Source organism: Mizuhopecten yessoensis, unplaced genomic scaffold (genome assembly GCF_002113885.1).
Source record: "Mizuhopecten yessoensis strain PY_sf001 unplaced genomic scaffold, ASM211388v2 scaffold10359, whole genome shotgun sequence".
Lineage (NCBI taxonomy): Eukaryota > Metazoa > Mollusca > Bivalvia > Pectinida > Pectinidae > Mizuhopecten > Mizuhopecten yessoensis.
This window is the reverse complement of record NW_018408507.1, coordinates 721,420-747,465: the sequence shown is the minus strand read 5'-3', so window position 1 is coordinate 747,465 and position 26,046 is coordinate 721,420. Positions and strand designations below refer to the sequence as shown.

General features: G+C 38.5%; 1 protein-coding gene across 1 annotated transcript in view; it reads left to right on the top strand.

Annotated features, from left to right (window-relative positions):
* The window catches only part of LOC110460319 (immunoglobulin-binding protein 1-like), a 28,457-nt gene extending 6,854 nt beyond the window's left edge, over positions 1–21,603 (top strand). The window contains exons 3-10 of the mRNA XM_021513159.1: positions 1,544–1,628; positions 4,667–4,788; positions 7,916–8,051; positions 9,083–9,152; positions 11,410–11,495; positions 15,727–15,869; positions 17,665–17,807; positions 20,232–21,603. Coding sequence (XP_021368834.1) covers positions 1,544–1,628; positions 4,667–4,788; positions 7,916–8,051; positions 9,083–9,152; positions 11,410–11,495; positions 15,727–15,869; positions 17,665–17,807; positions 20,232–20,272 — 826 coding nt within the window. The 3' untranslated portion in view covers positions 20,273–21,603. The remainder of the gene's footprint in view (positions 1–1,543; positions 1,629–4,666; positions 4,789–7,915; positions 8,052–9,082; positions 9,153–11,409; positions 11,496–15,726; positions 15,870–17,664; positions 17,808–20,231) is intronic.
* The last annotated feature ends 4,443 nt before the right edge of the window (positions 21,604–26,046 follow it).

Sequence of the window (26,046 nt, the reverse complement as noted above, 5' to 3'; positions counted from 1 at the left end):
GATAGTTAGAATGGTGACATGTCAAAGAGTGGTTAGAATGGTGACATGTCAAAGGACGGTTAGAATGGTGATGTGTCAAAGGACAGTTAGAATGGTGACATGTCAAAGGACGGTTAGAATGGTGACGTATCAAAGGATAGTTAGAATGGTGACATGTCAAAGAGTGGTTAGAATGGTGACATGTCAAAGGACGGATAGAATGGGGATGTGTCAAAGGACAGTTAGAATGGTGACATGTCAAAGGACGGGTAGAATGGTGATGTATCAAAGGACGGTAAGAATGGTGACGTATTAAAAGTACGGTTAGAATGGTGACGTGTCAAAGGACGGTTAGAATGGTGACGTATCAGAGGAATGTTCGAATGGTGACATGTCAAAGGACGGTTAGAATGGTGATGTATCAAAGGACGGTAAGAATGGTGACGTATCAAAGGACGGTTAGAATGGTGACGTGTCAAAGGACGGTTAGAATGGTGACGTATCAGAGGACGGTTCGAATGGTGACATGTCAAAAATGGTGATGTATCAAAGGACGGCTAGAATGGTGATGTATCAAAGGACGGTTAGAATGGTGACGTATCAGAGGAATGTTCGAATGGTGACGTGTCAAAGGACAGTTAGAATGGTGACGTATTAAAAGGACGGTTAGAATGGTGACGTATCAAAGTACGGTTAGAATGGTGACGTATCAAAGGACGGTTAGAATGGTGATGTGTCAAAGGACAGTTAGAATGGTGACGTATCCAAGGACGGTTAGAATGGTGACGTATCAAAGGACGGTTAGAATGGTGACATTTAACAGACAGTTAGACTTATTTAGTTGTACAGTATTTAACAGTCCTATCTTCTTAATCTTAATATAACTTGTCATTTGTCAGAATTTTTTTTTACCTTCCAATTCAAAGAGAATAATACATATAAAGAATTTGTGTAGTTAATGTGTGTTTAGATAGACAGTAATGCTTGTTAGAATCACATTAATATGGTGTAATAAGTCACTTCTCCTCACTGCTCATTGTAGTTGACTCTCTACTCCATGAAGTAGTATCCTCCTTTGATACACAATGAGCTCCAAAAGTGCTGATTTTACAACAGTCAGAAAATCTTATAACTACATGATGGGCATGAATGAATGAAAATAGCTACAAAGATCAACAATGGGTTCTAGCCCTTCCCTTGGGTCATAACCTAGGTCCTATAATACATACAGATCTCAAACAAAGCTATGGAGCATCCCGGGTTCTTGGGACCTGGGAATTAATTGTTATGTAAAGGAGGAGTGTAGCTTTTCTGGGGTCTGATGGGCAAGGCAAGTCTTTAAAAGCTTAATTCTTTTGTTCAGTTGATCATATTTTGATCATCATGAAGCATCGTTTGGACTAGGTAATCAGTGTTATAATTATTAAGGAAAGATGTTGCCGCCTCCCCCTTTTTCTGTGCTGAGAGGTAGAGCCATGATGGTTGAAATATCCAGGTGAGTGATACAAGCCTTCTCTCCAAGTATGATTAAATGATTAAAAGTGTATGTTTTTTATATTTTCAGGTACATGCTTCTTCCAGCCTTTTTGGGATATTTTGTACAGAAAAGAGTCACGAAAAGCAGACTTCAACTTGTTAGGACAGGCAAGGTCAGTACATGTATATCAGACAGCTCTCCATGACCTGACAAAGGTCAGTATATCAGATAGCTGTCCATGACCTGGACAAAGGTCAAGGTATCAGATATCTGTCCAGGACCTGGACAAAGGTCAGTATATCAGATATCTGTACATGTCCAGGACCTGGACAAAGGTCAGTATATCGGATATCTGTACATGTCCAGGACCTGGACAAAGGTCAAGGTATCAGATATCTGTCCTTGACCTGACAAAGGTCAGTATACCAGATTTCTGTCCATGACCTGACAAAGGTCAGTATACTAGATATCTGTCTATGACCTGACAAAGGTCAGTATACCAGATTTCTGTCCATGACCTGACAAAGGTCAGTATACCAGATATCTGTCCATGACAAGGACAAAGGTCAGTATACCAGATATCTGTCCATGACAAAGGTCAGTATACCAGATATCTGTCCATGTCCTGACAAAGGTCAGTATACCAGATATCTGTCCATGACAAAGGTCAGGATACCAGATATCTGTCCATGACAAGGACAAAGGGCAGTATACCAGATATCTGTCCATGACCTGACAAAGGTCAGTATACCAGATTTTTGTCCATGACCTGACTAAGGTCAGTATAACAGATATCTGTCCATGACCTGACAAAGATCAGTATACCAGACATCTGTCAATGACCTGACAAAGGTCAGTATACCAGATTTCTGTCCATGACCTGACAAAGGTCAGTATACCAGATTTTTGCCCATGCCCTGACAAAGGCCAGTATAACAGATATCTGTCCATGACCTGACAAAGATCAGTAGACCAGACATCTGTCAATGACCTGACAAAGGTCGGTATACCAGATTTTTGTCCATGACCTGACAAAGGTCAGTATACGAGATTTTTGTCCATGACCTGACTAAGGTCAGTATAACAGATATCTGTCCATGACCTGACAAAGATCAGTATACCAGATTTCTGTACATGACCTGACTAAGGTCAGTATAACAGATATCTGTTCATGACCTGACAAAGATCAGTATACCAAACATCTGTCAATGACCTGACAAAGGTCAGTATACCAGATTTTTGCCCATGCCCTGACAAAGGCCAGTATAACAGATATCTGTCCATGACCTGACAAAGATCAGTATACCAGATTTTTGTACATGTCCTGACAAAGGTCAGTATACCACATATCTGTCCATTTCCTGACAAAGGTCAGTATACCAGATATCTCTCCATGACAAAGGTCAGTATACCAGATATCTCTCCATGACAAAGGTCAGTATACCAGATATCTGTCCATGACAAGGACAAAGGTCAGTATACCAGATATCTGTCCATGTCCTGACAAACGTCAGTATACCAGATATCTGTCCATGACCTGACAAAGATCAGTATTCCAGACATCTGTCAATGACCTGACAAAGGTCAGTAGACCAGATTTCTGTCCATGACCTGACTAAGGTCGGTCTACCAGATATCTGTACATGACCTGACAAAGGTCAGTATACCAGATTTCTGTCCATGGCCTGACAAAGGTCAGTATACCAGATATCTGTCTATGACCTGACAAAGGTCAGTATACCAGATATCTGTACATGACATGACAAGGGTCAGTATATCAGATTTCTGTACATGACCAGGACAAAGGTCAGTATATCAGATTTCTGTATATGACCAGGACAAAGGTCAGTTACCAGATATCTGTACATGACCTGACAAGGGTCAGTATATCAGATTTCTGTACATGACCTGACAAAGGTCAGTATATCAGATTTCTGTACATGACCTGACAAAGGTCAGTCAGTATATCAGATATCTGTACATGACCAGGACAAAGGCCAGTACCATATCAGATGGCTGTCTATTACAAGGACAAAGTTCAGCATCATTGTTTTTGTCAAGGTTAAGCTTAAATACAACATTGTTTAAAGTAAATTCTTATTCACTCAGATTCTCTGCATGTCTAAGAACGTCAAAGGCCACATTCTGGTGACCTTTTACTTTAGCCAATCAGTATTAAGACCTTAAAGTTCTCAATATTGGTAAACAAATGTGTATACATCAGTATCGGATCATGAGTATTGTAAATGCGATCTTCCCCTTATCAATGTAAGATTAACTATCAGGGTATACAGCCTGTACAGCATTTTCAAATCCATTAAGAATTACCCGGTAGTTGTTATATCTAATTATCCAGAATGTATCCTGTTACTAACTTGTCATAATTAATGACATCACAAGTTCATGTTAACCACATTTTTACCTTGTGTTGGTTGAGGTCAAATGTCAGCTTTGAGGGTTACCTGGGATCAAATGTCAGCTTTGAGGGTTACCTGGGATCAAATGTCATCATAGGTTATTACGTGTAAAAAGCTTGAAGAATATTCTCCTGAAGTTTCTTACATGACCTTGATTTCCTTTCAAGATTACAGGGGTCAGCTAAATGTTAAAAATTTAAACAACAGTTTTATGTAGAGGAGTTGCGTTAATCATGTCCTTCCCGTCCCAATTCGTTGTAATGACACTACCAACTTCATTTCTTAACAAATTGTCAATTTCAAGGTCACTGTTTCTATATGTAGGTCAACCAAAGGACCATTCATGTCTTACAGACGTTTTCTAGTTCAAAGAAATATAAGGTCTACAGCCATCTTGAATCTCGACAATATTATGATAATTTATGCAATTTTTTTCTTAGATAAAGTGTTGAGTACAAAGGTCAACACTGCGTAGTGACTGCGGTCAAATATCAACAAAAGTTTTTATGGTGCAAGAAGCTTTAAAAATAATATTTGTTTAAAGTCCCCTGAGGTCCAAAGTCAGTAGGTTTATGGGATGGAGTGCTGGGAAGTTTCTTCATACGAATGACCTTGAACTTCTTTCACTGTTCCATCTATGTCCTACACCTGCAATGGTTGGTGCCAAGATCCCTCTGGAATCTCTTGTTGATGTAGATTTTAACTTCATTGTTTTTGTTTTGTTGCTTTTGTGATTTGTATAGTATCGTGAAGCAAATTACAGTAAAAATTATTTTATCCTTTATATGTTTAGGCATATTATGAAGACTTCCTGCGACAATGCAAGACTTACAATGTGGCTAAAGTGAACATTCATCTGGATGACGATGACAACGAGGAAACAGTAGAAACAGGAATGGTGCCTCTACGACAAGGGTAGGTACACAACAACACTCTTCTGTGAGGCATGGTTGGTGCCTCTACGACAAGGGTAGGTACACAGCAACACTCTTCTGTGAGGCATGGTTGCAAGTAAAGGCGTTCCCGTATTAAGTTCTTTTAACAAGCATAGATAGGTCAAATGTCCACCTCAGAAGTGACTGGACAGTAACATTATGGTGACATTTATGCCTTCTATATAGGGATTTGTTTCCCATGAATTCTGGACGTGATGTCACGACCAGTCAACAATTAGTTTCACCAGTTCTATCGTACCAATAGTATTCTACCATTTCGTTGGAGCAATATAGGATGTTGTTAACTATATGGAGTAATTTCAGTGTTTTTGTTACCTAATTTTTTCTACAGTCTGTTTCTTTATGTATTGGGAAAATAACACATCATTTGTATTGAATTTTGGAATATATTCCTTAGTTTTTGGCTATTTGGGGAAAATAAGGCACTTTTGAGCTAGGGGAAACAGCCTGTATTCGGCAGTAAGACTGAGCAAAAAATATCACTGAATTGATCTTACTTACACACAATACAACTTGCTGTACTTATCAATACAAACGATGCGTCACACTCTCAAAAATGTGATTTTTGTGATTTTAGTCACTTTTACAGACATGCACTTCCATAGTGGGTTATTACAGCAGAATAGAAACAGGTATTCTTTAATAGGATTAAATTAATAACTTTTCTTGCTCATGAAATTGTTGAAATGTTGACAAGACATATCAATGTTTTTATACAGGTAATCTTTTACTCCAGATAATCACTTGTAATTTTCAAAAACAATTTCATCATAAAATTTTGATTCATGAATGGAATATTAGAAGTGTTGTACATTTGTATAAGGAAAACATTCTGGACTTTGCTTGACACATTGAGAAATTTGAATCTTTGAGGTTCAGTTTATAGAAGTTTGACTGTATACATTTGCTGGGCATGAATGAGCTAAAACAGATATCCTAGGACTGGTCCCAGAGTCTTCTCCCAGCCTATGTTTTTTGTAGACTTTGAACCCCATTTGATCCTTCCCAAAGCATAGGGCCAACAGTGGTCCCCCTATCCTATAATTCTGACCAAATATATCCCTCTTAGTAGGCAATAGTCCCTCTTAAAGGACAATGTCAACGTTTTATAGCAATTTATACTACAAAATACAAAATCCAATTATAACTCCTCACATAAAGATGTGATAATCACTCATATTATTGTTTGCTCAGGATATGCCATTGTAGTCTTAGACTAGGCCCTTGTAGTCTCAGGCTAGGCCGTTGTAGTCTCAGGCAAGGCCCTTGTAGTCTCGGGCTAGACCCTTGTAGTCTCAGCCTAGACCCTTGTAATCTCAGCCTAGACCCTTGTAGTCTCAACCTAGGCCCTTGTATTCTCAGGCAAGGCCCTGGAAGTCTCAGGCTAGACCCTTGTAGTCTCGGCCTAGACCCTTGTAGTCTCAGCTTAGTCTCAGGCTAGGCCCTTGTAGTCTCAGCCTAGGCCCTTGTAGTCTCAGGCAAGGCCCTGGAAGTCTCAAGCTAGACCCTTGTAGTCTCAGGCTAGACCCTTGTAATCTCAGGCTAGACCCTTGTTGTCTCAGCCTAGACCCTTGTGTAGTCTCAGCCTAAGCCCTTGTAGTCTCAGGAAAAGCCCTGGAAGTATCAGGCTAGACCCTTGTAGTCTCAGGCTAGGCCCTTGTAGTCTCAGCCTTGGCCCTTGTAGTCTCAGGCTAGACCCTTGTAGTCTCAGCCTAGACCCTTGTAGTCTCAGCCTAGGCCCTTGTAGTCTCAGCCTAGGCCCTTGTAATCTCAGGCTAGACCCTTGTAGTCTCAGCCTAGACCCTTGTGTAGTCTCAGCCTAAGCTCTTGTAGTCTCAGGCAAAGCCCTGGAAGTATCAGGCTAGACCTTTGTAGTCTCAGGCTAGGCCCTTGTAGTCTCAGCCTTGGCCCTTGTAGTCTCAGCCTAGGCCCTTGTAGTCTCAGGCAAAGCCCTTGTAGTCTCAGCCTTGGCCCTTGTAGTCTCAGGCTAGACCCTTGTAGTCTCAGCCTAGACCCTTGTAGTCTCAGCCTAGGCCCTTGTAGTATCAGCCTAGGGCCTTGTAGTCTCAGCCTAGACCCTTGTAGTCTCAGCCTAGGCCCTTGTAGTCTCAGCCGAGGCCCTTGTAGTCTCGGACTAGATTCTTGTAGTCTCAGCCTAGGCCCTTGTAGTCTCAGCCTAGACCCTTGTAGTCTCGGACTAGGTTTTTGAAGTCTCAAGCTAGGCCCTACCTGGTAGTGTATGTCTATATACTTAACATGTTCATGGAAATTAATCAAAAGTAAATTGACCACTGGTAGATTCAGTTTCAATACACTTTTCATCCCTGAACAGGTACATATGAGACATCAAAGCAGAGAAAGATCCCTTTTGTCAGTTTGGTTAATGAAAAATGATAAACATTTTAGTTCAACCAATTACAACTTTAATGAATGTATATAAATGAAGATTTATATTATGTTCGGCATGTATCTATATGTCATAGTTTATAATTGTTACCGTTCAACCCATACGCCTCTTGTATTTACCTTGTAACTGCATTTAAAAGTACATGTTTACACTTTCAAATTTATTATTTGTCTTACTTCCTGAAGTTTAAGAGGATTGGAAATTAATTAAGTTTAATTACCAAAATGTCGTTTTATTGCCCCAAGTCATATTTCAGGATATCTTAGATGATCCTTATTTTCCTCTTTAAAGGCCACTACCAATTAAAGTGTCGTTAATTATCACATCATCAAATTGCAAAATCAAGGGTTTTAATGTTTTGACAAATTTAAGGAAAAATGAAAAGAAATTAAAGTGCTTTGATTACAGGTCTAAAGTCCTGAAATGACCTTAGCTGTTGATGGGATGTTAAACCCTGTACAACCTACCAAACAATATACCAGATTTCTAATAAGTCAGATGATATTTGTTCTACAGTACAGGCTGGATCAGGTAATCTTGGTTTGGCTTGTGACCCAGCTCTGTGGGATCAACGTTGCTGCAGCAGGTTTTCAAATATCACAGTGCAAATAGGAAAACTTTAAGTAAAACCAAGATTTGTGAGGTAATTAATTTTCCACCCGATCTTGATTGTTTTCAGTCCCCCGGGTATGATGAAGATGATTAGTGAAAGAGAGAGTAAGATACAGATGTTCAAGGAACAGAAGGAGCTGGAGGCCAAACTGGCAGACCTTAAACTGTACATTGACAAAGAACATGTGGACGAAGAGGTCAAGGTCAGTACTTGGTTACCAGGTATCATGGTTACAGAAGTATCCTGCCAGTTACCTTGGGGTACTTACTTTGGATATTTTACTCTGATTTGACCCAGAGGCATTTAATAATATTATTTTCCAAAAAACGTAACAAATCCATGGAAGTCATAAATGTTAAGCAATTTTTTGGAAAGTAAAGATATATGAAAAAATAAAGTAAAAAAAAATCATCCACTTGACTATAAGCTCAGCGGCATTATACCCACAGACACTAATGTGAAGTTAATAACAAATGTAACTGTACCGTTGAATCTCAAAAAAACAGCATCTTCTAAAACATTAAATACTGTTTGTTTATATAGAAAAAGGAAAATTCTGTCAGGCAAGCATGACTGGAAAAAGAAGGATAATGTGATGAACCCTTATTCTGAAATTTTATAATGTTGTCAGGCAAACCCGAGGGGTGGATCTGTTAATCAGTTTTCATCCAATTCTGAGCTTTCATGATTGAATTTTTATGTTCATAGCTGTCTTCGCACATATTTATCAAAAAAAATGAAATATGTATTGTTATTATTTTTGATATCTATAAAAAAATTATACTATTGTGTAAAATTCCTGAAAAATATTAAAAAAACATATAAACAACTTAATTTTGTATTCATACAACACTTCTAAGAAAATATAATATTAAGAAATGGTTTTAAATAATTGTTGTAATAATAATAAACTGCACTCTTTAAAAATATACCTTGTGATATTGATGGTAGAGTTATGAGGAAGTTCAAGAGTTACTCCCCTTGAATGGTAGTAATTTCTTCCACTTCTTTCAATGAAATATCATTTAGCATTTTAGCTATTTCAGTAAACAGTGGGAGGGAATATAGAATAATGCAAACTCCTCAACACCAGATTGTTGACAATAAGGATATTTTCGATGAAAGTTTTTTCCAGATGGCAGCTCAGAGAATACAAACATCATGGATGATAATTGTAATGCATTAATTATTTTAGTCCGATTTGTATCCTTTTTTATCCTTTGTTTACTCCAGAGAGAATACTACGTAACCTTATTGAAGAAATGGGTGAACATTGCCTCTGAGGAGCTGTCAGGCATTAACTGTGAGTAGACAAAATTTATCCGCTCATATAGGTATTACTTTGTCGGCATCACCGTTGTCGTCTTCAGTTGCGTTGTCCAAAACAAGGTTTCCGTTCGATAAGTTGAGTTCCCTTGGGTTGACTGAACTCAGACTTCATACAGTGCTTTCTTACTAAAAGTGCTTGCTTGGGATTGTTTTTCAGGTCCAAAGGTCAAAGGTCAAGGTCACTGTTACCTTCAATAGAAAATCTGTTTCCGTGCGATAACTTGAGTTTCTTTAGGTCTATCAAGCTCAGACTTCATACAGTGCTCTCTTACCAATAGTGCTTGCTTGGGATTGCTTTTTAGGGTCTGAAGGTCCAAGGTCAAGGCCACCATTACTATAAATAGAAAAAATGTTTCCATGCGATTACTGGAGTTCCCTTGGGTTGACTGAACTCAGACTTCATACAGTGCTTCCTTACTTAAACTGCTTGCTTGGGATTGCTTTTCAGGTCCGAAAGTCAAAGGTCAAGGTCACAATTACTTTAAATAGAAAACAGGTTTTCGTGCGATTACTGGAGTTCCCTTGGGTTGACTGAACTCAGACTTCATACAGTGCTTCCTTGCTAATAGTGCTTGCTTGAAATTGCTTTTCTGGTCTGAAGTTCAAAGGTCAAGGTCACCATTACTATAAATAGAAAATCTGTTTCCTGTGATAACTTGAGTTTCTTTAGGTCGATTGAACTCAGACTTCACACAGTGTTTTCTTACCGATAGTGGTTGCTTGGGATTGGTTTTCAGGTCCGAAGGTCAAAGGTCAAGGTCATCGTAACTATAAGTAGAAAATCTTTTTCTGTGTGATAACTTGAGTTCCTTAGAGTTGATTGAACTCAAACTTCATGCTGTGCTTCCTTACTAGAAGTGCTTGCTTGGGATTGCTTTGTATGAAAAATGAAGACTTTCCAAGATACAAGTTGGACAAATTAAACTGGTTAATTTGTTTGTTGACGTGGTATGGGATTCTGAATTTGTGGGGTCATTTGGGAGAATTCTGTTATGGTCCCCATTACAATTAGCACTAATTATTAAGACCCCAAATGTTTTAATTCATAATTCTTCTGCCAAAGTCTTGTCCGACACGTATTTTGAAACTATGCGGTGGATTTTAACGGAACTTGGTACGAGTGTTTATTGGCATAAGGGTGTGTGCAATTTTCTTAAATTTCTTCAAAACTTTGTCCAGATTTCGATGCTCAATAACTTTTGTTCTACTGGAAGGATTTGAAAAACACTGTCTTGATTTTTGTGTTGCCTGCAACGAGAGGCGACATAAAGGTACCGGGTATTATTATGTCAAAGTCTGCGTCCATATTGGTTGCGTCGTCTGAAACAAGGTTTCCGTGCGATAACTCGACATCCCTTGGGTTGATCGTAGTCACTGCTAATATAAATAGATCCCATCTTCATAATCTAATTAGAGTTGCCTGCGCAAGCGACACATCCACTCCCTTAGAATTGTTTTAGGTGCTAGCTATAGACAGGTGTTATATGTACTGGTGATAGTTATAGACAGGTGTTAGCTATAGACTAATGGTAGCTATAGACAGGTGGTCTGTCTATAAGGCCAGTTTGACTAGTAACAGACTAGTGGTAGTTATAGACAGGTGTTAGCCGTAGACAGGTGGTAGTTATATATACTGGTGGTAGCTATATACAGGTGTTAACTATAGACTAATGCTAGCTATAGATAGGTGGTCTATAAGGCCAGTTTGACTAGTTACAGGCTGGTGGTAGTTATAGCTATAGACAGGTGTTAGCTTTAGATAGGTGGTCTATAAGGCCAGTTTGACTAGTTACATACTAGTGTTAGCTAAAGACAGGTGGTCTGTCTATAAGGCCAGTTTGACTAGTTACAGACTAATGGTAGTTAAAGACAGGTGTTAGCTATAGACTAATGGTAGCTATAGACAGGTGGTCTGTCTATAAGGCGAGTTTGGTTTGACTAGTTAGAGACTGGTGGTAGCTATAGACAGGTGTACGCTATAGACTAAGGGTAGCTATAGATAGGTGGTCTATAAGACCAGTTTGACTAGTTACAGACTGGTGGTAGCTATAGACAGGTGGTAGCTATAGACAGGTGGTAGTTATAGACAGGTGTATGCTATAGACAGGTGTACGCTATAGACTAAGGGTAGCTATAGATAGGTCTTTAAGGCCAAAATGCACTTCCATAAAGACATCTTTTCATCACCTTTCTTGTAATGTGTATGAATAAATAACTTGGTTTATTTTCAGTTGAAATTCAGATGTTAGAACTTCGAGAAGGTGCTCAGGGTGATGTACAGGAGAGGAAGGAGGAATACCAGAAAAAGAAGCCAGCAGTATGTTAATTACAATAACACTTGTTTACTACAGCAGTGGTCTGTCACTAAAGCACTTATAAGTACTAATACTACAGCAATGGTCTGTCACTAAAGGACTTATAAGTACTAATACTACAGCAGTGGTTTATCACTAAAGGACTTATAAGTACTAATACTACAGCAGTGGTCTATCACTAAAGGACTTATAAGTACTAATACTACAGCAGTGATCTGTCACTAAAGGACTTATAAGTACTAATACTACAGCAGTGGTCTGTTACTAAAGGACTTATAAGTACTAATACTACAGCAGTGATCTGTCACTAAAGCACTTATAAGTACTAATACTACAGCAGTGGTCTATCACTAAAGGGCTTATAAGTACTAATACTACAGCAGTGGTTTATCACTAAAGGACTTATAAGGACTAATACTACAGCAGTGGTCTGTCACTACAGCACTTATAAGTACTAATACTACAGCAGTTGTCTGTTACTAAAGGACTTATAAGTACTAATACTACATCAGTGGTCTGTCACTAAAGCACTTATAAGTACTCATACTACAGCAGTGGTCTATCACTAAAGGGCTTATAAGTACTAATACTACAGCAGTGGTATGTCACTAAAGGACTTATAAGTACTTATACTACATAAGTACTAATACTACAGCAGTGGTTTATCACTAAAGGACTTATAAGTACTAATACTAGCAGTGGTCTGTCACTAAAGGACTTATAAGTACTGATACTACAGCAGTGGTCTGTCACTAAGGGACTTATAAGTACAAATACTACAGCAGTGGTCTATCACTAAAGGGCTTATAAGTACTAATACTACAGCATTGGTCTATTAAAGGACTTATAAGTACATGTATGAATATCTAATACTACAGCAGTGGTCTGTCACTAAAGCACTTATAAGTACTCATACTACAGCAGTGGTCTATCACTAAAGGGCTTATAAGTACTAATACTACAGCAGTGGTCTATTAAAGGAATTATAAGTACTAATACTACAGCAGTGGTCTACAACTAAAGGACTTATAAGTACTAATACTACAGCAGTAGTCTGTCACTAAAGGACTTATGAGTACTAATACTACAGCAGTAGTCTGTCACTAAAGGACTTATAAGTACTATTACTACAGCAGTGGTCTGTCACTAAAGCACTTATAAGTACTCATACTACAGCAGTGGTCTATCACTAAAGGGCTTATAAGTACTAATACTACAGCAGTGGTCTGTCACTAAAGGAATTATAAGTACTAATACTACAGCAGTGGTCTGTCCCTAAAGGACTTATAAGTACTAATACTACAGCAGTAGTCTGTCACTAAAGGACTTATGAGTACTAATACTACAGCAGTGGTCTGTCACTACAGCACTTATAAGTACTAATACTACAGCAGTGGCCTGTCACTAAAGGACTTATAAGTACTAATACTAGCAGTGGTCTGTCACTAAAGGAATTATAAGTACTAATACTACAGCAGTGGTCTATTAAAGGAATTATAAGTACTAATACTACAGCAGTGGTCTGTTACTGAAGCACTAATAAGTACTAATACTACAGCAGTGGTCTATTAAAGGAATTATAAGTACTAATACTACAGCAGTGGTTTATCACTAAAGGACTTATAAGGACTAATACTACAGCAGTGATCTGTCACTAAATCACTTATAAGTACTAATACTACAGCAGTGGTCTACAACTAAAGGACTTATAAGTACTAATACTACAGCAGTGGTCTGTTACTAAAGGACTTATAAGGACTAATACTACAGCAGTGATCTGTCACTAAAGCACTTATAAGAACTAATACTACAGCAGTGGTCTATTAAAAGACTTATAAGTACTAATACTACAGCATTGGTCTATTAAAGGACTTATAAGTACATGTATGAATATCAATGTGTTGAACTAATGAAATATCTGTGGGTTAGACATTATTCACACTGTGTGTCCCCGGAGGTATTATAGCTACTCTTTTTAACTAGATTTGGTATGAAGCATCCCTGTACCAAGGACAGTTAACATATACAAACCGGTATAGAATGTCATTAGAATTAACTTTCATTGCATGGATATTTTATTTATAAATCGTGTATCACTGGTGTTACTGATAGGTGGTAGGTCAGGGGGGATCGCCAGGCTTATTGTGGTACTACTCAGTACATGTATCGTGTATCACTGGTGTTACTGATAGGTGGTAGGTCAGGGGGGATCGCCAGGCTTATTGTGGTACTACTCAGTACATGTATCGTGTATCACTGGTGTTACTGATAGGTGGTAGGTCAGGGGGGATCGCCAGGCTTATTGTGGTACTACTCAGTACATGTATCGTGTATCACTGGTGTTACTGATAGGTGGTAGGTCAGGGGGGATCGCCAGGCTTATTGTGGTACTACTCAGTACATGTATCGTGTATCACTGGTGTTACTGATCTAAAGGACTTATAAGTACTAATACTACAGCAGTTGTCTATTAAAGGACTTATAAGTACTAATACTACACCAGTGGTCTATTAAAGGACTTATAAGTACTAATACTACAGCATTGGTCTATTAAAGGACTTATAAGTACATGTATGAATATCAATGTGTTGAACTAAAGACATATCTGTGTGTTAGACATTATTCACACTGTGTGTCCCCGGAGGTATTATAGCTACTCTTTTTAACTAGATTTGGTATGAAGCATCCCTGTACCAAGGACAGTTAACATATACAAACCGGTATAGAATGTCATTAGAATTAACTTTCATTGCATGGATATTTTATTTATAAATCGTGTATCACTGGTGTTACTGATAGGTGGTAGGTCAGGGGGGATCGCCAGGATTATTGTGGTACTACTCAGTACATGTATTGCGTATCGCTGGTGTTACTGATAGGTGGTAGGTCAGGAGGAATCACCAGTTTTATTGTGGTACTACTCAGTCCATGTCTCGTGTATCACTGGTGTTACTGATAGGGGGTAGGTCAGGGGGAATCGCCAGTTTTATTGTGGTGCTACTCAGTACATGTATCGTGTATCACGGGTGTTACTGATAGGTGGTAGGTCAGGGGGAATCGCTAGTTTTATTGTGGTACTACTCAGTACATGTATCGTGTATCCCTGGTGTTACTGATAGGTGGTAGGTCAGGGGGAATCGCCAGTTTTGTTGTGGTACTACTCAGTACATGTACCGTGTATCACTGGTGTTACTGATAGGGGGTAGGGCAGGGGGGATCGCCAGGCTTATTGTGGTACTACCCAGTACATGTACCGTGTATCACTGGTGTGACTGATAGGTGGTAGGTCAGGGGGAATCGCCAGTCTTATTGTGGTACTACTCAGTACATGTATCGTGTGTCACTGGTGTTACTGATAGGTGGTAGGGCAGGGGGAATCGCCAGTTTTATTGTGGTGCTACTCAGTACATGTATCGTGTATCACGGGTGTTACTGATAGGTGGTAGGTCAGGGGGAATCGCCAGTCTTATTGTGGTACTACTCAGTACATGTACCCTGTATCACTGGTGTTACTGATAGGTGGGAGGTCAGGGGGAATCACCAGTTTTATTGTGGTACTACTCAGCACATGTATCGTGTATCACTGGTGTTACCGATAGGTGGTAGGTCAGGGGGGATCGCCAGGATTATTGTGGTACTACTCAGTACATGTATCGTGTATCACTGGTGTTACCGATAGGTGGTAGGTCAGGGGGGATCGCCAGGATTATTGTGGTACTACTCAGTACATGTACCCTGTATCACTGGTGTTACTGATAGGTGGGAGGTCAGGGGGAATCACCAGTTTTATTGTGGTACTACTCAGTCCATGTCTCGTGTATCACTGGTGTTACTGATAGGGGGTAGGTCAGGGGGAATCGCCAGTTTTGTTGTGGTACTACTCAGTACATGTACCGTGTTTCACTGGTGTTACTGATAGGAGGTAGGTCAGGGGGCATCACCAGTTTTATTTTGGTACTACTCAGTACATGTATCGTGTGTCACTGGTGTTACTGATAGGTGGTAGGTCAGGGGGGATCGCCAGGTTTATTTACCTGAAAACCTTTAAATACAGTATTGTTATGAACTTGACAACTAGTTAAATCAAAAGGTGGCCTAGGAATGTAACCTTTGATGTATATTGTACACTCTTTATAAAGTCTAGTTGTTACACTTTTTACTCATCAAGTAGCAGATGAGCATTGATCAATGTTTGTCCTGTAGCAACCATTAATAAATGTGTTGATTTTTCAGGCCATACGTCCGTTTATCATCACCAAGGACATGATACAGAAGCAGGTGTTTGGACTAGGATATCCCAGCATTCCAACTGTCACCATTGAGGAATTTTATGAACAGAAGCTCAAGGATGGTACATTTCAGCCGCCCGGAGCAGGGTAAGTGTAAGTCGAGGCACAACATTGGAATAAGGGTTCAACACATCACCTGTGTACACTGGAATCTTAAGTAAGATACTAAATATCGGGCTTCTATTTGTCCTTCTTCAATCAACATTTTATCTCTTTAGAAACATGTTCTTCAAGAAGGTAAGTAAAGATTGTTTACAGGTTCATAAACCGCATCGAGTGAAATGTTTATGTGTGACAAAGTCACATAAAATGTTTGGTCTTGGTGTTTAGTGTTTGCCCTAGCAAGGAAGGTTATGGGTTCTGTCCCCTGATTGAGACAAACCAAAGTTCTGTAAATGGTAGTTACCACTCTCTGCTTGATATTCGGCTTTTAATGGGTCGCAGTATGGACTGGCTTACCTATTGGCAGTGTAATTTCAATTGGTGGAATACTGTGTTTGGTGCTTTCAGCACGGTATTTTTGTGGGGTAGCATTCTAAAATTGGCATCAGATCTGCCCTCTTGGAAGACATATACCCCAACATACCACCTCAAGCACACATGGAAACACATCTCAAATGACCATAGCTGTTTATAATAACATCATGGTAAAATCAACACCTTTATCATATAGATAATAATTCGTATATTAAATATTAAATGTTTGTTACTGTTGTAGAAATTATAAATGAAAGGGGTATGGTGATTGAAAGTCCTCCGGTGTTGGGGAAAGTTTTACTGTTCGTGGGGTCCAACCCAGGGCCTCATCATTTCATCTATATTTACATTCATAAATCTCTTTGACATAATTATGTATACAGGTATGTGTTTTTCAACTATGAAATATTCAAATCTCAAAAAAAATCTGCAACCTTTGACCATACATGTATTTGTATGATGAGATAAATATACTTACGCTACCAAGATTTGCCGAAGGGTACTGACCTGCCATTGGGGAGGTCCCTGGTTAGAATATAACATCAAAACCATTGATGATGATATACCGGTAACTTCTTGCAGGGCATGAAGAGATTACACACTCATGTTACTGGGACTGGCTTGATCTTTCCACCGCTAGGGTTGGGTGCAGTGCAGAGCTCTGGGTTGGTTGGTTGTCTGTGTTTTACATCCTATTACCAGCTGTGGTCATTCAAGGATAAGTCAGGTTTAGGTGGTGATTTTCACATCCTAGTGTGATAACCCCAAGGCCTTATAACCATACACACACTTACGGGCAATGCCAAATTGGTAAATATTTATCATATGTATGGTTCAACATACGTCATTTCCAGGTTTAAGGAGTTTGCACGAAGTTAAAATTGTGGCTTTATATTGTGGATACTGTAATACATTGTTGTATTTTGAAAAATGACAACCATCATTGTTTTTACCAGGTAGCCACCGTAATTATAAGTTTAAGTTCAGATTGAACTAGTTTTACAGCTAGTAACAACCAGGGGTGGAGACCCATTTTGTACCGAATTCAGTGGTGGTGTTGCTCACCATTTCTATTTTCATTTAGTTTTATAGCTGTTGGCTAATAATCAGTTAGGATATTAAATTGCATTTTTGGCTAGTGAAAATAAATAAGCACATTGAACAAGGCAATCTGTGTGAAATCTAGAACATTTACTGTTATGTAGACGTACCCGTGTCCTTGATGGACAGCAGATATGAGTAATATGTTTTAATAGACCGTACAAAATATCTCAAATATTCTCTTAGCCTATTCTTCATGGAACTCAAATATTCTCTTAGCCTATTCTTCATGGAACTCAAATATTCTCTTAGCCTATTCTTGACAAAACAAAAGTATTCATATTCATACTTATGTGACCTGCAGAGATAGCATGCAGAACATAGCGGCAGGCCCCGATAAAGACAATGAGGACAGGGAGAAAGAGGCTGAGGAGAAGGAAAACAAGATTGAAACAGACGATCCTGAAGAACTACAGAAAGCTCGGAACTGGGATGAATGGAAAGATGGTAGGTAGTGGTAATATTCTATATTGATAATATAAAACATGTTACTTTGGGATGTACCAGGGGTTGACATTTATACAGTATAACAGGTAACTAATTAGGTAGGCACTGATGGGTTGACATTTATACAGTATAACAGGTAACTAATTAGGTAGGCACTGATGGGTTGACATTTATACAATATAACAGGTAGCTTCGTTAGGTACTGATGAGTTGCGTTTATACAATATAAAAGGTAGCTTCGTTAGGTATTGGTGGGTTGACATTTGTACAGTATAACAGGTAGCTTTGGTAGGTACTGGTGGGTTGACATTTGTACAGTATAATAGGTAGCTTTGGTAGGTACTGGTGGGTTGACATTTGTACAGCAAAAAGTTGTATGAATCTTACAGCGCCATCTGTCAATGTTTTGAGTTCACCCAGGCAGAAGAACCAGGGTCAGCTTAGCCTTATGCCATACTGGCTATATGACCATCCAATTGTCTGTAAACAATTCTTCATATGACTTCTTAACCATTGAATATAATTTTACCAAATTAGACTGGAAATACCCATCGGTGGAAGGGGTTCCTAATTGTACAAATGGAGAGATTGGAGGGGCTGAGGAATTGGGCCAAAAAGGAGTAATATTTGGTCATATTAATTTAAGTGAGTTCCCATCTAGAACTGAGAGAAGAATATCAACCATATTTTGTCAGAATCTCATTCTCAAGTGGTGGAGATTCAAAAGTAAACAATTGAAGGGACTGACCCCCAGGAGGCTGAAGGAGAGGGGAAAAAACATGTCTTATTGGCCATATTGTTTAAGTGTCTTCTTATCTGGAACTGTGAGATGGAAATAACCTTGATCAGTCCAGGGTCTGGCCCCACCCCTAGGAACTTTGTTTCTGGGTCATACCAGGGTTTGGCCCTACCCCTAGGGACTTTGTTTCTGGGTCATAACATGGAATAGTTGAGATTCAAACCTATTACCATTGATATATGAAATAGCTGAGCATGAAGAGATGACTACACTCGAGCTGTCATGATTTCCACCGGGTCCTACTGGTTCTAGGACTAGTTCCTTGGGTTATTAAAATCATGGAAATGATTGAGATATCCATCCTATTACCATATACAGTGTGCCCTGTGTACATCAAGCTCTAGACAATCAGGCTATTTGTCTGACTGGTCAAAGAATTGGATCACTGAAAATGTCATCATTAAATTAGATAACAGTACAATTCACCTTTAGCCTAGTTATAAGTATTTGTGCAAGTGAGTTCTGCTACTACTTGATGACGAATTGAAAATCATTCGCCTTGGTCCCATAGAAACAACTTAGATCCAACTCTAGTAACATGAACATATTTTTAGATCTCAGCCAAATTTGCTATGAAGACAAGAGAGATGGAACACAAAATGGGGAAATATTTGTAAAGTTGCTTTTAATGATAAAATGCTGCCATAGTCGCTGAAATATGAGCAATATGGACCCTCTGGGCCTCTTGTTGGCATGTATGGTTATATTCGGTAGGGAATTGTTCAAACTCAGCTTGATATGATATTATTGGATGGCAGTTAAGTTGTATGAAAATGTGTAGATATATAGGCATGGTGATTAAAAATTGATGTTTTATTAGTTAAGGTTCACTTTAGGGACTAAAGGTTTGCACTCCGTCTGTCCTTCAATCGGTTTTCTGTCCCAAAAATGTGTCGGGGACATATCTTCTATACTATTTCACCTTGAGTAACCAGATTTTGTATGCAAGTACATCTTGAGATGTCAGAATGTCATGTATAAAAAGTAGGTCACTGTGACCTATGGTTTGACCTTTTACATCAACCTTTGAAAAAAGTTTTGTCAGTGGGCATATTTTCTTCACTATTTCACCTAGAGTAATCAGATTTTGTATGCAAGTACATCTTGGGATGGCGGAGTGTCAAGTACAAATAGGTCAGAAATCATTTGGGACTATGGATTGCTTTGCAATACGTTGCCTTGTTGAGTAAGTTCCTAACCATGCGGTCCTCTGTTTCTAATGAACTGTAAGACGTGGGAAATTGATATTTGGTAAGTTCCTTATAGGGATATATGGCTATCAAAATTGATCAAATAAATTATTTGTTTTTTATTCATTGTTTAGCCAGTGGCTAGCTGGGATAAAGTGTAACACTGCATGATCACAAATGTGAAGAAAGTTTAAAGATATAACATTTTTCTCTCTTGTGTCATTAGATAAAGAGGTATATATTATAATTCCATATTCCACAAAAAATACCATTATACAAATAATAAACTGGAGAAGACTTGAACAGGCTGTGCCTCTTTTCTGTTTGATAACATTTTACTTTACACACAGGAATACTTTTACTTCCCATCTCAACAACAAAAAACATATTACAACTCATGTGACTGTTAAAGCTCTTGTGCCTTTTGTTTTTCAGAACATCGAAAAGGATGGGGCAATAGGCAGAACATGGGATGACAAACAATGCGATGTATGACATAGAAGTTACCTCAGTGCCGATTGACTGCTGTTGGATAATGTCGGTAGTGATCAGGATTACGATACTATCTCAGTGCCGATTGACTGCTGTTGGATAATGTCGGTAGTGATCAGGATTACGATACTTTCTCAGTGCCGATTGGCTGCTGTTGGATAATGTCGGTAGTGATCAGGATTACGATACTCTGTCCAGTCAATTTACGATTTGACCGCAAACAAATTGTAACAGAATCTATCTTGATGATATAGGGCAGAGACATGACAATGATTACAACCTATAAAAATTGGAAGAAATCAGCATTGTAAAATTATGGTATTGATTATGCCTGCATTTGGCGGAGCATATGCATCAGCAGCATCATCCTGTATGTTTGTCTGTCCGTCCATTCATCTGGCCATCAGTCTGTGAACATTAAACTTGCCATCAGCTTCACACAAGCATTCCTGACATCAATCTCTGGAGCCTAGTTGAAAGTCAAGGTCATATATTCAAGGTCAAGGTTATGGAATCTATACATAATGATGAAACAATTGTATATGGCTAATCTGCAGGTTCCTAACTGAGGTTGTCAACAACATTTCGCGAATGATCACACATTATTCCTGGCGTCAGCCTCTGCTGACTCGGTGGAAGTTCAAAGGCGCAATTCAAGATCACACTACAGAATATTTGTATGATAATAGGAATATGAAAGTTTGTCTGCAAGTTCCTGACTAAATTTTTCAACCAAATTTCAAGAAATGTCTTAAAAGTATTCCTGACATATCCTGACCAGTTAAAAGTCAAGGTCATATTTTCAAGATCACGGTCATAGCTTCAGAATCTTGACAGAAATATTTTGCAAAACCATTCCTGACATCAATTCTTGAACATCAGTCAAATGTGAAGGTCATATGTCAAGGTCGAGGTCACAGTTAAAGAATCTTAATTATGATGATGAAAAATGTTTCAGCTAGATTTATATAACTTTCTCCTTATTTCTTGAACCAAAGTCTGAATTGCTTTGACTCCGATTGCTATTACTTAAGACTCAGGAATTTGTCTCTCACAACCATGTTAGTGGGCAGGTTATGTACCATTTGCAGTTCTCTTGCTTGTATCGTAAGATGCTAAATGATTGTATCAACCACGACAATGGCTATGGGCAACAATATATTGTGCACAATGGAAATGAGAATGTTGTTATACAAATTTCCATTTGATATGATTCTGATACAATGAACTGTGCTTCAGGAAGTGAAATATGATACATCATAACATACTTTTTATTAATTCTAAATAAATTTTTAATAAACAAATGATCAAATTGCATTGGATATGCTTTCTTTGTGCAATCAGTTTTTAGCACACCTGGCCCCAGGAACATGAAACATCTTAACTCTAAAATTGTCTTAAGTTTTCACTTAACCAATCACAAATAATGTTATATCAAATGACATCATACGTGATTGGCTAAGTAAAATGCATAATTATTTCATGATCCTGGTGCCAGGTCTTAATTACCAAGGTGAGTTTATTAGTTACATGGATTTCTGGCAGGGTATATGGGATGGTATGACCCTAAAGGGTTTCGTATTTCCTGAGGCCGATAGGCCTGAGGAAATACAAAATCATGTAGGGTCATACCATCCCGTATACCCTGCCAAAAATCCGTGTAACGAACTTATTACCCCTTTGAGTCTTTTATAATAACAACAAAGAAAAATAACAATTAAACAAATCAACAAATTTATTAACAAATTACATCGAAGCAGACGACGAATGCGAGTTGTCTCCTGTTGCCCGGCCGCAAGATACAATCACTTGATTCCACCGTATTACTGCTGAGAATCACGTGACATGACCGTATACCCCCTGAGATTTTTGTATACCCCCTGAGATTTACGAATCGGTTTGGTACACTGTAGTTTTTAAGTGAGCTTATGGCATGGTGCCACGTCCGGCGTCCGTTCGGCGTCAACATTTTACTTTAAACAACTTCTTCTCAGTAACCAAATGGCCTAGGGTGATGATATTTGGCCAGCAGCATGCTGGGATTAAGGGCTACCAAGTTTGTTCAAATAAATGACCTTGACTTATATTCAAGGTCATAGGGGTCAAATATGTTTAAAACCTTTCAACAACTTCTTCTGAATAACCGATAGGCCTAGGGTGATGATATTTGGAAAGAAGCATGCTGGGATGAAGGGCTACCAAGTTTGTACAAATAAATGACCTTCATCCATTTTCAAGGTCACAGGGGTCAAATATGTTTAAAACATTTAAACAACTTCTTCTGATTAACCAATAGGCCTAGGGTGCTTAAATTTGGCTGGTAACATGCTGGAATGAAAGGCTACCAAGTTTGTTTAAATAAATAACCTTGATTTATATTCAAGGTCACAGGGGTCAAATATGTTTAAAACCTTTAAACAACTTCTTCTGAATAACCAAGAGGCCTATGGTGCCTTAATTTGGCCAGTAACTTGCTGGGATAAAGGGCTACCAAATTTGTTCAAATAAATGACCTTGGTTTATATTTAAGGTCACAGGGTTCAAATATGTTTAAAACCTTTCAACAACTTTTGGATAACCGATAGGCCTAGGGTGATGAGATTTGTCCAGTAACATGCTGGGTTGAAGTGCTACCAGGTTTGTTCAAATAAATGACATTGACTTATATTCTAGGTCACAGGGGTCAAATATGTTTAAAACATTTAAACAACTTCTTCTGAATGACCAAGAGGCCTAAGGTGATGATATTTGGCCAGTAGCATGCTGGAATGAAGGGCTACCAAATTGTTCAAATAAATGACCTTCATCCATTTTCAAGGTCACAGGGGTCAAATATGTTTAAAACCTTTGAACAACTTCTTCTGAATAACCAAAATGCCCAGGGTGATGATATTTGGCCAGTAGCATGCTGGGATGAAGGGCTACCAAGTTTGTTCAAATGAATGACCTTGACCAACTTTCAAAGTCACAGGTGTCAAATGCCTTAAAATCTTCAAACAACTTCTTCTCATAACCAAAAGGCCCAGGGTACTGATATTTGGCCTGTAGCAATCAGGGCTACCAAATTTGTTCAAATGAATGACCTTGACGCACTTTCAACCTAATGTCATTGTTTGACATTCAAGGTCATACTGATATTCTGCCTGTAGCTGTACTTTAGTCCACTTTAAAGATTACAAGTGTGAGATTAATACCAGGTGAGCGATGCAGGCCCATTGGGCCTCTTGTTAACCTATCAGATTCCTAGATTTTTCTAAAAGATGCCTTATCCCAGCATCCATTGTCTGTCCTTCCGTCAAAAATTTCTTCAAATGACTTCTTCTGAACTAATGAACAAAATTCATCAAACTTATCTGGTGACATCCTTAAATTGGGGCAATTCAAAATTGGGTAGCTAGGACAAAAAGGTGTCATTTGGTCGCAGGTCTTTGAGCATCTACTCTGGAATATGAGATGGATGTCAACCATAATTGATAGTTGTGGAGATTCAAAATTGGACATTTATATAAAACAATGACATCTAGTGGGACGATGATAAGAGTATTATGTAAAACAATGACATCTAGTGGGACGATGATAAGAGTATTATATAAAACAATGACATCTAGTGGGACGATGATAAGAGTATTATATAAAACAATGACATCTAGTGGGACGATGATAAGAGTATTATATAAAACAATGACATCTAGTGGGACGATGATAAGAGTATTATATAAAACAATGACATCTAGTGGGACGATGATAAGAGTATTATATAAAACAATGACATCTAGTGGGACGATGATAAGAGTATTATATAAAACAATGACATCTAGTGGGACGATGATAAGAGTATTATATAAAACAATGACATCTAGTGGGACGATGATAAGAGTATTATATAAAACAATGACATCTAGTGGGACGATGATAAGAGTATTATATAAAACAATGACATCTAGTGGGACGATGATAAGAGTATTATATAAAACAATGACATCTAGTGGGACGATGATAAGAGTATTATATAAAACAATGACATCTAGTGGGACGATGATAAGAGTATTATATAAAACAATGACATCTAGTGGGACGATGATAAGAGTATTATATAAAACAATGACATCTAGTGGGACGATGATAAGAGTATTATATAAAACAATGACATTTAGTGGGACGATGGTAAGAGTATTATATAAAACAATGACATCTAGTGGGACGATGATAAGAGTATTATATAAAACAATGACATTTAGTGGGACGATAGTAAGATCATTATATGAAACAACGACATTTAGTGGGACGATAGTAAGGGGGTTTGACTCGTGATGACATATGGACGAGAGTATTAGACTTATATTTATTACAGACTGCGTATACAAACACAACATACACAACGGTAATACAAATATTATCTTTACTCATGATGGCATATCAGGACGCGACAATGAGGGATTTCTGTCCAAGGCTGTCCATCCAATGGACGTACAGTTCAGTAATTTGCCATCACCTATCAATACAAGTACAACAAACCCATGAATTTGAGGAGGGAAATACTGCCTTACTTGCAAACTAGTTTTTTACCCAGCGATTTGGAATAGACCTTTGTGCCCGTTCAGACGTTAAATTTGGCAGCAGCGTCGGAGGCCTGTACGCAATGCCAATTGTCATATGCGATATGCTTAAGTCTTATGTAAAGTGTAAAATTCTATATACATGATTTCAGTGGCCGAGAGAGATATGTGCATTTAGTAGAAAGCAATAAATTATTACTTATCCTCGACATCAGTCTCTGAACACCAGAAAAATGTCAAGGTCTTGAGCTTAGTAGCTACATTATGTAAGTCGCGCTCGGCGCTGGCATTGTGTATTGGCCTGCTGAAAGAAGACATCAAAACGTGACACTTTAATACAACCTTCTTTCAACATTTCGAAGAGAGCAAATACCATATCTAAGCATGTATGTGTTCCGCATAACAACCAACAATACAAACACACTGACGGGGACCACTGAGTGAATCATAACGGAGGTGAGAGACGGTTATGTGTCAACAAAACTAGTATTTGTGATAGGCTCTCGACAAGGAGATAAGTATCCTTAACTGTATTCCGTCGTCATACCACTAAGTTTGTTATGCATTTCCATTTATCATTTTAAATTGTAAAGATAACGGGTACTAATGTGTGGTTTCGTCTGCTCGATAACCGAACTACTCGGTAGTGAAGCGGACGTAAACCCAATCAAACAACAAAATGTTTGGTTAAATGATGTAGAAATACCAATTATCAAACTCCACATTTATTTGCATAATTTGTGATGAGAGGTCATGACTTCACGACAGACTGGTCATAGATCATTTCTGTAATCAAGCGACTGATGTCAGACGAATAATAATCGGAGATTGCAGTAGTCCCTGGAACTGCTTAGCACTCTTCATCCTCGGTAACAAGGACATCTAGGACTGGTGTCGGAGGAACGGCCTCCTTTGTACCAAACCTCATTTGTCTCGCGCGCCAAGGCGAAGTTACCTCGCAAGGAAAGCTGATAAAGTGGCGGGATGACCTCAACATGTAAAATAAACATGAATTAGACACCTATGATGTTTTGTATATTTTCAACAACTTCTTGGATCGGACGGTCAATCATTTTTCACGTCCGCTGTACTTGTAGGCATACACCACAAATTGGACGTTCTTAAAGTCACAGGAACACCTCCTATAAAAGTAGTTTGAATTAACGAACCGGTGTTCAAGAAATGCAAGTATAGTCTGGTAA